This window comes from Oncorhynchus kisutch, linkage group LG3 (assembly GCF_002021735.2).
Source record: "Oncorhynchus kisutch isolate 150728-3 linkage group LG3, Okis_V2, whole genome shotgun sequence".
NCBI lineage: Eukaryota > Metazoa > Chordata > Actinopteri > Salmoniformes > Salmonidae > Oncorhynchus > Oncorhynchus kisutch.
In genome coordinates this window covers 12,297,356-12,311,244 of record NC_034176.2, presented here as the reverse complement: position 1 = coordinate 12,311,244, position 13,889 = coordinate 12,297,356, and the positions used below count along the sequence as shown (strand labels likewise).

At 44.0% G+C, this 13,889-nt stretch overlaps 2 protein-coding genes across 9 annotated transcripts in view; one reads left to right on the top strand and one right to left on the bottom strand.

Moving 5' to 3' along the window:
• The first annotated feature begins 436 nt into the window (after positions 1-436).
• LOC109875583 (ubiquilin-1) lies at positions 437-7,792 on the top strand. Of its 8 annotated transcripts, none has more exons than XM_020467958.2 (13): positions 437-589; positions 1,024-1,185; positions 1,678-1,829; positions 1,949-2,103; positions 3,293-3,528; positions 3,623-3,760; positions 3,921-4,179; positions 4,585-4,724; positions 4,829-4,912; positions 5,016-5,131; positions 5,337-5,508; positions 5,749-5,897; positions 6,173-7,789. In XM_020467958.2, the coding sequence occupies exons 2-13, from the start codon at positions 1,057-1,059 to the stop codon at positions 6,270-6,272; spliced, it is 1,830 nt and encodes a 609-aa protein (XP_020323547.2). In that variant the 5' UTR covers positions 437-589; positions 1,024-1,056; the 3' UTR covers positions 6,273-7,789. The 8 variants fall into 8 exon arrangements, with proteins under 8 accessions (XP_020323547.2, XP_031673334.1, XP_031673325.1 ...); XM_031817474.1 differs by lacking the exon at positions 437-589 and adding an exon at positions 715-874; XM_031817465.1 differs by lacking the exon at positions 437-589 and having other exon boundaries at positions 716-1,185; positions 6,173-7,792.
• Positions 7,793-11,308: 3,516 nt separating this feature from the next.
• Positions 11,309-13,889, bottom strand: part of LOC109875736 (IDNK gluconokinase) — a 2,947-nt gene continuing 366 nt past the window's right edge. The window contains exons 2-5 of the mRNA XM_020468159.2: positions 13,786-13,816; positions 13,083-13,169; positions 12,643-12,686; positions 11,309-11,799 (exon numbers count right to left, since the gene is read on the bottom strand). Coding sequence (XP_020323748.1) covers positions 11,448-11,799; positions 12,643-12,686; positions 13,083-13,169; positions 13,786-13,816 — 514 coding nt within the window. The 3' untranslated portion in view covers positions 11,309-11,447. The remainder of the gene's footprint in view (positions 11,800-12,642; positions 12,687-13,082; positions 13,170-13,785; positions 13,817-13,889) is intronic.

Sequence of the window (13,889 nt, the reverse complement as noted above, 5' to 3'; positions counted from 1 at the left end):
GGTAGGTGCACAAGCTCATGGAATGGGCCCACTTAAGTAAAAATAGTCTATCCTCTGTTGCAACACTCACTACCACGTTCCAACATCCGCACAAGAACAGTTCGTCGGGAGCTTCATGAAATGGGGTTCCATGGCCGAGCAGCCACACACAAGCCTAATCACCATGCGGAATGCCAAGCATCGGCTGGAGTGGTGTAAAGCTTGACGCCATTGGACTCTGGAGCAGTGTAAACGCGTTCTCTGACAAGTCCGACAGACAAATCTGGGTTTGGCGGATGCCAGGATAACGCTACCTGCCCCAACGAATAGTGACAACTGTAAAGTTTGGTGGAGAAATAATGGTCTGGTGAAATCTAAATGTTACTACAACACAATGACATTCTAGAAGACTGTGCTTCCAACTTTGTGGCAACAGTTTGGGGAAGGTCCTTTCCTGTTTCTGCATGACAATGCCCCTTGCACAAAGCGAGGTCCATACAGAAATGGTTTTTCGAGATTGGTGTGGAGAACTAGACTTTCCTTCACAGAGCCCTGACCTCAACCCCATCGAACACTTCTGGGTTGAATTGGAACATCAACTGCAAGCCAGGTAAAATCGCCCAACTTTATTCATGCTCTTATGGCTTATGGAAGCAAGTCCCCGCAGAAATGTTCCAACATCTAGTGGAAAGCCTTCCCAGAAGAGTGGAGGCTTTTCTAGCAGCAAAGGCGGGACCAACTCCATTTTAATGCCCATGAGATGTTCAACGAGCAGGTGTCCACATACTTGTGGGCATGTAGTGTATTTAATCATGGCTGCAGCTGAATGAATGTACGAGTGTTCAGAAACATCTAACGAAATTAATTAGGCTACAATATGTTGAAATATTAAGAGGTAAAGAAAATAACATTATCCGTGCACTGTTATCCATTATGACGTTTGCAGATATTTTTCGAATCAGCAAGATTAGGACACCAGGAAATAAAATATCACATTACGAGATTCGCTTATGCAAACAGTCTGTTCTTTGCCCGCGTGGTCAGACATAGGTCTGTCCCCACCGCGAGAGCAAAAAGATGGCTAATACTGTGGATGAGGACGAGCAACAACCATTCCCTGCTGAATGTAAGATCATCAGAGTTACTGTGAAAACACCCAAGGAAAAAGAGGAAATCGCCATTCCAGAGAACAGCTCCATCAAACAGGTCAGTGCGGTCATTGGAACTGTCTTATTTGCTTATGTGGAATCCATTTATTCGGTCAAGTCACGATATCTTATCGGAACATGGTCTAAACAGCACGTGGCAACTGTCAAGTATTTCTAAATAGTTTTTCGATTTCTAATCTTGACAGTACTAGACCTATGTGATGTTTGGTATTTTAACACCTATGTGTTTTCATGGATGTAAACTTTTATATGCCGCCAGGCCAGTGGGCCTGTCCCCACCGAGGTGCAGCCACACACAGCTGGACTGATGCAATCAGCTTATTTGTGAATAATGCCATGTTTGTGCTTACGTTACATTTTTCTTATGATGCTGTCATCATGGCGATTACATTTTCTTTACTGTTATTGGCCAAATGTGACTCCCAATGTCTGATATAGCCTACAGTAAAATGGGTTTTCTCTCTCTGTCTGCTACTTGGCAGGGATTAGTTCATGTCTCTCCCTGCCTACCTTCTGCCTGTCTCTGTAGTTTAAGGAGCAGATAGCCCAGCGGTTCCAGGCACAAACAGAGCAGCTGGTACTCATCTTCGCTGGGAAGATCCTCAAAGATGCAGATCTGCTGAGTCATCAAGGCATCTACAACGGACTGACCGTCCACCTGGTCATCAAGACCCAGAGCAGGTACACACACACACATCTCACACACTGTGTGTGAGTAGGTAAGAAAACATGAAAGCATTAAAGTTGTCCCCAAAATTGGATTGATGGACTATAACTGTCCGTTTCCCTTTCTGTTGAAGGCCTCCGGAGTTGTGTACCTCTCCTTCCAACAGCACTGCCTCAGAACAGGCCCAACCAGAAGGCCCTACCTCTGTCCCTGGACCCCCTCCTGTAGAACCTACCTCTGTCCCTCGACCCTCTCCTGCTTCTTCAGCCACCCCTACCTTCAGCCTTGGTAAGACCAGCTATATCACTCCCTTACCCCCTTCATCAACAACACATCCACCACACTGACCCTCAACACTGGGGCTCCTCAGGGGTGCGTGCTTAGCACCCTCCTGTATTCCCTATTCACCCACAACACTGGCTGCGCACGACTCTAACACCATCATTAAGTTTGCAGACGACATGACGGTGGTAGGCCTGATCACTGACGATGATAAGACAGGCTATAGAAGAGGTCAGTAACCTGGCAGTGTGGTGCCAGAACAACAACCTCAATGTCAGCAACACAAAGGAGCTGATCGTAGACTACAGGAAACGGAGGACTGAGCACACCCCCATTCACATTGATGGGGCTATAGTGGAGTGGGTCGAGAGCTTCAAGTTCCTCTGTGTCCACATCACTAAGGATCTATCATGGTCCACACACACCAACAGAGTCGTGAAGACAGCACAACAATGCCCTTTCACCCTCAGGAAGCTGAAAATATTTGGCATGGGCCCTCACAATCCCCGAAGTTGTACAGCTGCACCATTGAGAGCATCTTGACTGGCTGCATCACCAATTGGTATGGCATCTGCTTGGCATCCGACTGCAAGGCTCTACAGAGGGTAGTGCGTGCGGCCTAGTACATGACTGGGGCCGAGCTCCTTGCCATCCAAGACCTCAATACCAGGCAGTCATGTGCATGTGACTAATAACATTTGATTTAGTAATATGTACATATCTACCTCAAATTTGTTGTACATGGACTTGGTACTGGTCTCTGTGTATACAGCCAAGTTATCATTACTCATTGTGTATTTATTATATACAGCCAAGTTATCATTACTCATTGTGTATTTATTGTTTACAGCCAAGTTATCATTACTCATTGTGTATTTATTGTTTACAGCCAAGTTATCATTACTCATTGTGTATGTATTGTTTACAGCCAAGTTATCATTACTCATTGTGTATGTATTGTTTACAGCCAAGTTATCATTACGTGTTTGACATTTCTATTCTTTCTCTCTACGTTGTTGGGAAGGGCCGTAAGCATTTTACTGACAGTCTACACCTGTTGTTTGAGAAGCATGTGACATGTTTTTATTTGATTTGGGGCTTCCTGTGTGTGTATGGGTGGATGGATGAGTTGGTAGCCAAATGTTTCTGATGGGTATTTGCTACCTCAACATTTAGCTTTGTCTATATCCTGTAGGTCTAGGCAGTCAAGGGACAGCTGCTGCGGGGCCTGGTCTCGCTGAGCTGCAGAGGCAGCTGATGTCCAACCCTGAGCTGCTGGCCCAGATTATGGACAGTCCCTTGGTCCAGGGCATGCTGTCCAACCCAGACATGATGAGACAGCTCATCATGACCAACCCCCAGATGCAGCTGCTGCTGCAGCACAACCCCAACATCACCCACCTGTTCAACAACCCTGACGTCATGAGACAGGTGTGTGTGTTGCGGTTACCTTTGTGTCTGTGTTATTCCTTTCGAACCTCCTCTCTCTTCCCTGTGTCATTGTTCTCCTCTCCTTGTCCTTCAGACCCTGGAGATAGCACGGAACCCGACCATGATGCAGGAGATGTTGCGCAACCAGGACAGGGCACTAAGCAACAATGCCCTCCGCAGGATGTCCACTGATGCTCAGGGACCCATGCTGAATGCTGCTGCTCAGGAACCGGTAGGTACACACACACACACACACAGCTCCTGATGGAACTTTAAAGTGTAATGTTAACCCTTAATGCCAATCATTGACCAGGACAAGTAAAGGTAAATTGGAGGTAAATGAACTAACTAGTTGGACTGTAACCCACCCACTCTCTGTCTGTCTTGCTTAGATTGCAGGAAACCCTTTTGCTTCTCTGACGACCTCGTCACCAGGGGAAATCCAGTCCCCCCGGGTGGAAAATGGAGACCCCCTCGCCAACCCCTGGGTTCCCCCTGCTTCCACAGACACCCCTATAGGCACTGCCACACCCACCACTACCCCCACCCTGTCCAGCAACGGCCCTCAGACCAGCCTGCACAACCTAGGTCCCGCCATGGGAGGTAGAACATCTAACAGTGGGACAAACACACATTTATCCTCTCACACAGGTCAATAGAATGGAATGTTAGATATTTTTTAACTGGTTGAATGGCTATTCTTACCATGTAGAGACGTGCAAATTACCACATGTGAGAGAAATTACACATAAACAAAAAATGAATTGCCTGCAACCAAATTCATTTGAATTTTTAATAATTTAGTTAGACCATTTTTATTTATATGAAAATTAAAAAAAATTATATGAAAAATTGCAATTTCAGTAATTGTTTTTTGATTGGCCTGATTTGATTGGCCTGATTTGATTGGCCTGATTTGATTGGCCTGATTTGATTGGCCTGATTGAAATGATGAATTGTGCAAGGGTGCCAATATACTTGACCGAATCTGTAGGCTTACACTTTCATTAATAAGCTCCCCTGTATCCCTCAATGATTATTGTGTGGATGTAGCAGCTATGTTCAATAGTCCGGGAATGCAGAGTCTTCTGCAGCAGATCACGGAGAACCCCACACTGATGCACAACATGCTGTCAGCCCCCTACATGAGGAGCCTACTCAACAGCCTGAGCCAGAACCCTGACCTAGCAGCACAGGTACACATACACATACACATACACACACACACACACACACACACACACACACACACACACACACACACACACACACACACTTCTAATGTCCCTGAATGTTTTAGATGATGCTGAACAACCCACTGTTTTCTGGGAACCCTCAACTGCAGCAGCAAATGAGACAACAACTCCCAATGTTCCTCCAACAGGTCAGTGACTTTAAAACACCAAGTGGTGCTGGGAGGACTATACAGTAAGCTGTGATTGGTCCTCTGACCGCTGTGAGTCTCTCTCTGATTGGTGTTTCCTCAGATGCAGAGCCCTGAGATGCTGTCGGCCATGTCCAACCCCAGGGCCATGCAGGCACTGCTGCAGATCCAACAGGGACTGCAGACCCTTGCCACTGAGGCACCTGGATTCATACCAGGGTATGTACACCAATTCTCCATACCTCCACATGTACTTAGTCAGAACATCCATATATCAACATACACCTTCACTTTTCACCTGAAAGACCTACAGTACAGTACCTCTTTAAGCGACCTATATTTTGTACTCCACCCACATAGTTCCTATAGCAACGTAGTGTTGAGCTGTGGTCGGCTGACGCCATGATGCCTGTCGTTCCTGTAGGGTTGGACTGGGAGGCGCCGGCTCAGATCTTAACCCTGCCCCTGGATTTTCATCAGACCCCGCCCCTAGTGACCTCAGCAGTGGGTCCCAGGTAGTCACGGAAACGGGTCAGCGGCAACAACAACAGTTTGTGCGTCAGATGCTAGACGCTCTCGCTAGCACCAATCAGCAGGTTAGCCCCAGAATTGATCTGCATTATTCTCCCAAAACCGGACCCTGTTTTACTTCAAGCCTCTCAAAGTGGTGTGTATGACCCAATCCTCAATCAACCTTTAAGCCCTATGTCCTATCATGCATTTAGGGGTTCATTTGGGATTGGACCTATGTTGTGTCAGCATGGTGGGGAGGAGAGCATTAAACACATGACCATCATCCCAAGTGGAAGACAAAGTATTGTACTTTTTGTGTGTAGGCTCAGACTGAAGAGCTGCTGTTCCAGGAGCAGGTGGAGCAGCTGACGACCATGGGTTTCCTCAACCCAGAGGCCAACCTGCAGGCCCTCATCGCTACCGGGGGAGACGTCAACGCCGCTGTACAACGACTGCTGGACTCGCCATCCTTGTAATACACACACACTTCACATGAGCACATACAATTAACAAATTCATGTGCGCACACTCACTTGTACAATCATGCAGTTGTACGATCAGATGCTTGCACATTCTTCACTCACAGAGAACTAGTGAAACATGCACTCCTGAATGCCATTTATATTGTATATGTAAGCTGCTGAACTGTGAAGTGCAGGCCTGTCTGTGCTGTATGTTCTGAATGGCCTTAGTTGGTTCAGGCTCTAATCTGGATCATGCTGGCTTCTGCCACATTCCTTTATGCAGAGTCCCATCCTACCTAAGAGTCCCATCCAAGACTCTTAAGAGTGAATATGCTGCTAGTCTCGCATCAAGATGTACTTCCCTGCTGCTACCAAGGCCTTAAACTCAAATCAGGAAAATAACCCAAAGGTTCCCTACTGGTGACCCTTGAGAGCATGTGTATAGCAGTCTTAGTTGTGTGTGTGTGTGTGTATGGGTGTGTGTATATATATGTGTAATGTGAACAGACTGCATTCATAATGCACTAAATGCTATGTGTTCTTTTTACCACTTCATTGTGGTATAGACTAGGGGAGGCCAGTTTTGCCACTTCATTGTGGTATAGACTAGTGGAGGCCAGTTTTGCCACTTCATTGTGGTATAGACTAGGGGAGGCCAGTTTTGCCACTTCATTGTGGTATAGACTAGGGGAGGCCAGTTTTGCCACTTCATTGTGGTATAGACTAGTGGAGGCCAGTTTTGCCACTTCATTGTGGTATAGACTAGGGGAGGCCAGTTTTGCCACTTCATTGTAGTATAGACTAGTGGAGGCCAGTTTTGCCACTTCATTGTGGTATAGACTAGGGGAGGCCAGTTTTGCCACTTCATTGTGGTATAGACTAGGGGAGGCCAGTTTTGCCACTTCATTGTGGTATAGACTAGGGGAGGCCAGTTTTGCCACTTCATTGTGGTATAGACTAGGGGAGGCCAGTTTTGCCACTGCATTGTGGTATAGACTAGGGGAGGCCAGTTTTGCCACTGCATTGTGGTATAGACTAGGGGAGGCCAGAGGGAGGTGCTCATTTTGGAAGTGGGCTGCTCAATTGACTGTTACATGGAGCCGGCCTTTGCTGACAAGTTTCTTCAATAGCAGCCCCTCGTATCACGCTGCAGTATCACGCTTGCACAGCCTTGGATATGAGTGCAAGCTTGTAGCACTGATATTGATGTAGCAGTGATGTCCAATCAATAATAAGTGTGCCTGTGGCTTTAGATTTATTCCCATTTGATAATACAATGACTCACTATGTAGCTCTATTTACCTCTATGTAGCTCTGTGCATTTTATTAACTCTTATAAAATGTACTTTTGACTTGTGTTATTTCATGGTTATTATAGGCTATGTTGTTTTATTGTCTAATGTTCAAACCATCATAGTATGTTCTTTATGCTCCTACGGTTAGGCTTATATATGGAGGATGAAGTGTTTTTCTTTCTAAACCCCATGTTTCATATTTTTCATGTCTTTAATGTATTCATTGTACAATTTAAATGTATTAATTGTACTGCACCACTGAAACTGGCTAGTGTAACAAAAACCATGTGCTCTGTCCACCACTGGAGGGCACTGTTGACTCCTGCCTCCTTGAGAGAAAATATTCAATTCAGGAGCCATTGAAGTACTGTACATGCAAAAAAACGGGAGCAGGAATGGAATCTTAATAATATACCTGAATGGATAGAGTATAATCTTTTAGAGTGCTCAGCAAAGCAATTACTGAAGTCACTTTCTTAGCACATTGCCAGTATGGTGATGATACCAACTGCCTTGGAAAATTGTAGCCTTCATCTTTTTGATTTCAGCATTTAATTTGTATTCATTCTCCTGTGTGCTGGTTAATAAAGTGAAATGGAAAAAAACAAGATTGCTTTGTGTGTATTAGTCTTTGTCAACAAACTGCAAAGCCATGGTCATTCCTGATGTACACTTGCAGTGGCGATTTTAGCATGTACATCTTGGGGTAAAAAAAAAAGGTTAAGTGCATGCCAGCAAAGCCACAATACAACACTAAACAATACATTAATTGCAATATAACAGTGACAAACGGTGCCCACAAACTGTTAGGGCCTACAGTACAAAAACCTGTCCCAACACCTTACCACTGCTACTCCTGGCTATCAGCGGGGCCTTGTCTGGCAGCGAATAGGTTCATTCAGCCTCATTTACTGCCTTTAAAAAAAACAACCACAAATGTGGTTTCTAATGACAATTAAGATGTAGAACTATGGCATAAGGGGACGACAAGCGTAATTTTGATTCAAGACACTGAGCGAGCTAGGACGGACGTAGTCAACTATTTGTTTAGCGCTTTTGAAGTGTACAGTGACAGAATTTGGAACGTGGGCCGTTCTTACAGTGTTCTCCCTGTACACCAAGTCAGAACCGTAGGATAAATAAAGGGGGAAATAAGCAGACAATAAAAGCCCTTACAATATTCAATGATTACATTTCTCTAAAACAGGTTACAGGCTACATGTGCACCACCAAGTCAGAACAGTAGGTGAAATTAAGAGGAGTAAATAGACCAAATTATTAGGGTGAGGCACATGGGCTACTAACATCTTACTACACAATATATTCTTAGTATTACTTTCTTAGCTACAGTATACATATCTCCCTGGCATATTACATCATTTATGCAGCAGTATACAATACATTTTTGGACACCCCTTGTTGTGCTGTGCTCACTTGAACAGGAAGGTGGAGCGGCGGATGTTCGTGGGCAAATTTTGTCATCAAAGTCTGGCATTCTCTGGATTTATTGTGCTTTCAAAACAACTGGGACCTCGGGGGGGAAAAAACAAGGTTGAATCATGATGATGTCATTGGTCTTCGGGTCGTGGCTCTGGGAAGAAGCCGGATTTACAATTTCAGAGTTGGATGACCGTTCAAAATGTGTTTATTCCCAGTTGTCTTGACCTCACTGAAGTCAAGTTTTCGCAGTTCCGAGTTAACAGTTGTTTTGAGCACGGCACAAATCATGCTTCATTGACAGCATGGCCAATATTGAATGTTTAACATTTTCAATTTGGAAAAGAGACCCTTAATCCCAGATTTGGGACTACACAGCCACGGTCACTGATTCCTTCCAAACCCCTCATTGTTAAATTTGCGATTTCCAACTTGTTGTGTAATGTTTATGTCCAATGGCCGATGAGCACCGATACGTTTTATCTATAATTTCTCATCATTATTTCTCTTCATATGACAAGGATTAAAAAGGATTTGCCAGTAGATTGTCGACTTGATTCATGATGATGACTGCTAGCTAAGATTTTGAAAGTATGATGTTGACATGATCAGTCCAATCAAAGCTACTGTACATATAACGTGATTTGACGTAATTTTATGTGGCCAATGAGTTTGAGCCTTCTTGAATGGGCACTTCTAATGTAACTCTAAGGCAGCACCCAAGGGGCTAGAATTTTCGACGTCTACCCTTAGACTTGGCGGTGATGTAGTGTCCCCATGAGTGACACAGCACTGAGCCAATCACGGCGCAACGCTCCGTATTTTCTGCTGTCTTTCCCCACCACTACAGAAAGCAGGACCTTGGGAAACCCTCTTCTTCACCACTGCCTTGTAGCACATCTAGATGTCCAGCAGATGGGACTATATATCTGATCTGGAGTTGCAGTTATGTGCATTGCAACTTTTCATTTGGAATTGATCATACACGGTGAGAAATTCTCATCCAATTCCTTTGAGAAGGAAGAAAGTAGAGAGGATTCGAGGAATCAAGGAAACGCAATTGAGATTCTCACATAGTTTTACAATGTTTTGAGGTTTGTATACCGAAAGGGTATAGATACTGTAAGTGTAGAAACACTGCTGTGTGTATATGTGTGGACATGTTTAACTATACTTGTTGGGAACATGAATCCCCACAAGAATAGTAAACGAACAAAAATTTGACCAACTGGGGACATTTTGTTAATCCCCACAAGGTCAAATACTATTTCTAGGGGGTTTAGGGTTACGGTTAGAATTAGTGTTAGGGGTTAGAGTACGGGTTAGGAGCTAGGGTTAAGGTTAGGTTTTTGAGTTAAGGTACGGGTTAGGGAAAATAGGATTTTGAATGGGACTGTATTGTGTGTCCCCACAAGGTTAGTTGTACAAGACTGTGATATGAGAGTAGTGGTGGGGAGTTTACAAGGATTAGAGGCTCCTGAAATACCCTTGTTGGGGGTGGGAGGTGAATCATTCCCCTGAAACAGCTCTATGATTCTGTGGGGTCTTCCCAAGAGGCCACTAACCCCTCTTTGATGCTATGGGCGATAGATTTCTAATTTAGGTTTATCATGGGGATAACCCCCCATCCATGACATTTGGCAGACAGGCATTGTTACAAAATAGTGTGCAGGTCTGTGTCACCATTTAAGAATGGTTATACTGTATTGACCAAGAAACACTTGGAGGAAAGACATCCAGGCAGAAATGACTGAGAGCTTCCTCAACTGGTATGACCTGGAAACACTTGGAGGAAAGACATCCAGGCAGAAATGACTGAGAGTTTCCTCAACTGGTGTGACCTGGAAACACTTGGAGGAAAGACATCCAGACAGAAACGACTGAGAGTTTCCTCAACTGGTGTGACCTGGAAACACTTGGAGGAAAGACATCCAGGCAGAAATGACTGAGAGCTTCCTCAACTGGTGTGACCTGGAAACACTTGGAGGAAAGACATCCAGGCAGAAATGACTGAGAGTTTCCTCAACTGGTGTGACCTGGAAACACTTGGAGGAAAGACATCCAGGCAGAAATGACTGAGAGTTTCCTCAACTGGTGTGACCTGGAAACACTTGGAGGAAAGACATCCAGGCAGAAATGACTGAGAGTTTCCTCAACTGGTGTGACCTGGAAACACTTGGAGGAAAGACATCCAGGCAGAAATGACTGAGAGTTTCCTCAACTGGTGTGACCTGGAAATACTTGCCCTGAACCGAGTAAGATGGAGGACATTCGTCAACAGCTTATGCTCCTTTCAGGAGCTATGAGCATAAATCAAGTAAGTCATACTGTATTGTAATACTATTTCATATTTTATTTAACCTTTATTTATTTAGGCAAGTCAGTTATGAACAAATTCTTATTTACAATGACGGCCTACCCCGGCCAAACCTGGACGACGCTGGGCCAAGTCTGCGCCTGCCTATGGGACTCCCAATCACGGCCGGTTGTGATAAAGCCTGGATACGAACCAGGGACTGTAGTGACGCCTCCTGCACTGAGATGCAGTGCCTTAGATCGCTGCACCACTCGGGAGTGGCATTACTAATGCAATGTTTTCAAACATTTCCCTCAACTCAGCTAATTTTCCTAGACCCAAGCCTATTGGATTAAAAAACACAATCAATAGAGATTCTGCATCTAGCATGTATCATATAATCACGGATTTATTGTGCTTTGTAAAATAAAATAATATAAAAGTCTGACATGATATGTAATTGTTTTCTAGCACACAGTGCAGTCCAGTATGTTATCTTTGATTTGAGAGTCCATGATCATGATCTCTGGTTATGAAAGTTGGCGGAGATGCTCCTGTATCTCCCTGCAGATGTCATCAGTGCTCCTCCGAATATCAAGCAGCAACGCCTTCTCCTCTTCCGCCGGTGGCTCCAGAACATCAAACTGAGAGCGCAGGAGACCAGGCTGCATGAAATGTCCCCTCCGGGCCACCATCCTCGCATGGATCAGATCATATGTCCCATACAGGAAGAGGAACCAGACGCCGGGCAGGCTGCACATGTGCAGACCTGCTGTGTCCGAGCTGTAGGTCAGGGCCTCGGAGCCAAACAGCAGAACCTGCCTGTAAAGTCGCCTCAGAGCTGAACACACCATGATGGCATCGCCCCCTGAAGACCTCTCCCTATTGAAGACAGACCCACAACATTATGAGATAATGACGACAAACCAGAAGTGCCCTTACGAAAAACAAACTTGCAGTCAGAGTGCCTTATAACTGCTGTACACTGCAGTATAACTGCAGTTAGAGTGCAGTATAACTGTAGTATGTTGCCAATACTGCGTCCAAAATAGCAAAGAAAATTTTACTGCAGTATTTTGCAGTTCAACTGCAGTATTTTGCAATTACTGTGTCAAAAATACCACAGTCGAATGCAGTCACTGCAGTTTCAAAACTGCAATCTTCTTTTGTAAGGGTGGAATTTTCTGTGCAAAAGTCTGTATCATGATACACACTGCACATCTAACAACAATGTTATACAAACATTTAAGAACACTTAAAACATGTATAAAACACAGTGATTACATGTGACTGGGGAGAGGTTTCATCAGATGAAAATGGACAACCTCCATGTTGAAAACCACTAGCGGGATCAGGAAGGAAGAGTGTGTGACTAACTGGGAAAGTGAGAAGGCGGATTACTAGGAGAATCTGAGTCCGGAAGGGGAGCAGATCTCTTTGAAGTCGTCACACAGATTCTAAGTGAGAGCTGTCACTTTCATCTCTCTCTCTCTCCCTCCCTCCCTCTGTACCTCCCTCTCCATCTCATCTTATTTTAAGAATGCATTTCTGATCTGGAGTTTTTTCTCACATTCTTTCCATCCAGCTCTATCATATCAGCCTTTGCGATAGATTTGAGACTGTTCCATAAAAAAAGAGATTGTGACTAACTGTTTCACTATGTGTATTTGCATATATAATAGGTGGTTATACATGTATAATGATGTGTACGTAGCCTATAATTACCTTTGAATGACATCATGCAGTTTCAGCAGCCAAGGCAGTCTGTCCTGATTAATTAGAATAATCAGACACAGATGAGTCACAGGATCAGTTTCAGATCAAAATACTGAAACAGAATCAGAGTCCTGTGTTGTGATTTCCAGCCAACATAACAAGCCAGCTCTATCTCCCCATATCCCTGTCACTAATTGTCTCTGTCTCTCTCTACAGTGGGCATTGGCTCTGAGTATCATCCAACAGGGCTACATAAGAGAGGTAAGCCTTAGTGAACTCACTCATGCACATCATATTTACTTTGGACATAATAAATGATGGAACTTGATGAAAGAGCTCCCTTTGACACTAAGTGAAGGGTGACACTAAGTGAAGGTTGAGTTATTCAGTGTAGAATAATCAGAGGCGTGATGATAGCCTAAGAGAAGTGATGTGAGTGATTTGGTCACCTGGTCAGTCAGAGGCTCCCCGCGAGCCATTTTGTCAACGTTTTCCCGCGGGTGAAAGTCATCTCCCTCGTGAAGCGGCCACCCGAGCTGAGAACAGAGACACAGGTGAGTGGAGTGCCAAACCAGACCTAGGTTCAAATACATGATTATTTAAGTATTTGTATTTTAAATACTTATTTTCTGTGTATTTTAGCTAGTATTTTTAAATACACTGGCCAAATCAACTACCGCTACTTATATTTGAAGTATCTGAATGCCTACTTGTGAAACCAAATACTCACAAACCAAATACTCAAATAAATGTATTTGGAAAAAAGTCAAATACCCCTAAATACCCTGCCCTAAACATTTTACAAAAAGGCAAATGTTTATATACAATATGAAGTAGGCCTATGTTTTCAATAACTAAAGTATTTAGGCATTTGGAGAAAGTGTGTATATTTCTATTTCAAATACACAGCCCAAAACAAATACTTCAAATATAAGTAGTTGTAAATATATGCAAATACTTCCAAATACATTACAATATTCAACTACTTATATTTTCAAACAATCTTTGTTTAAATGATTTGTTCGAAATGTATTTAATAGCAATTGAAATACAGTAACCTAAATAGTATTTGAACCCGGGTCAGCAGAGACACAAGTGGGCGGAGTGCGCTGAATCCCAGGTCAAAGTTTGAGAGCACCGTTCAATGTTTACCTTGTGTGACAGGAAGGCCCCTAGTGTCGTCCTGTGTGGGAGAGAAAAAAAACATTAAGGCTCGGACAGTAGCTACAGTAAGGCTAACCAGGCCAATAATACGA

Bases quoted from the DNA above. Each gene is read 5' to 3' on its own strand.
- LOC109875583 (XM_031817465.1), top strand. From the start codon at position 1,057: ATGGCTAATACTGTGGATGAGGACGAGCAACAACCATTCCCTGCTGAA. The intron at 1,830-1,948 runs GTACACACACAC...TTTCTGTTGAAG, and splicing joins GTCATCAAGACCCAGAGCAG to GCCTCCGGAGTTGTGTACCT. The intron at 3,761-3,920 runs GTAGGTACACAC...TGTCTTGCTTAG, and splicing joins ATGCTGCTGCTCAGGAACCG to ATTGCAGGAAACCCTTTTGC.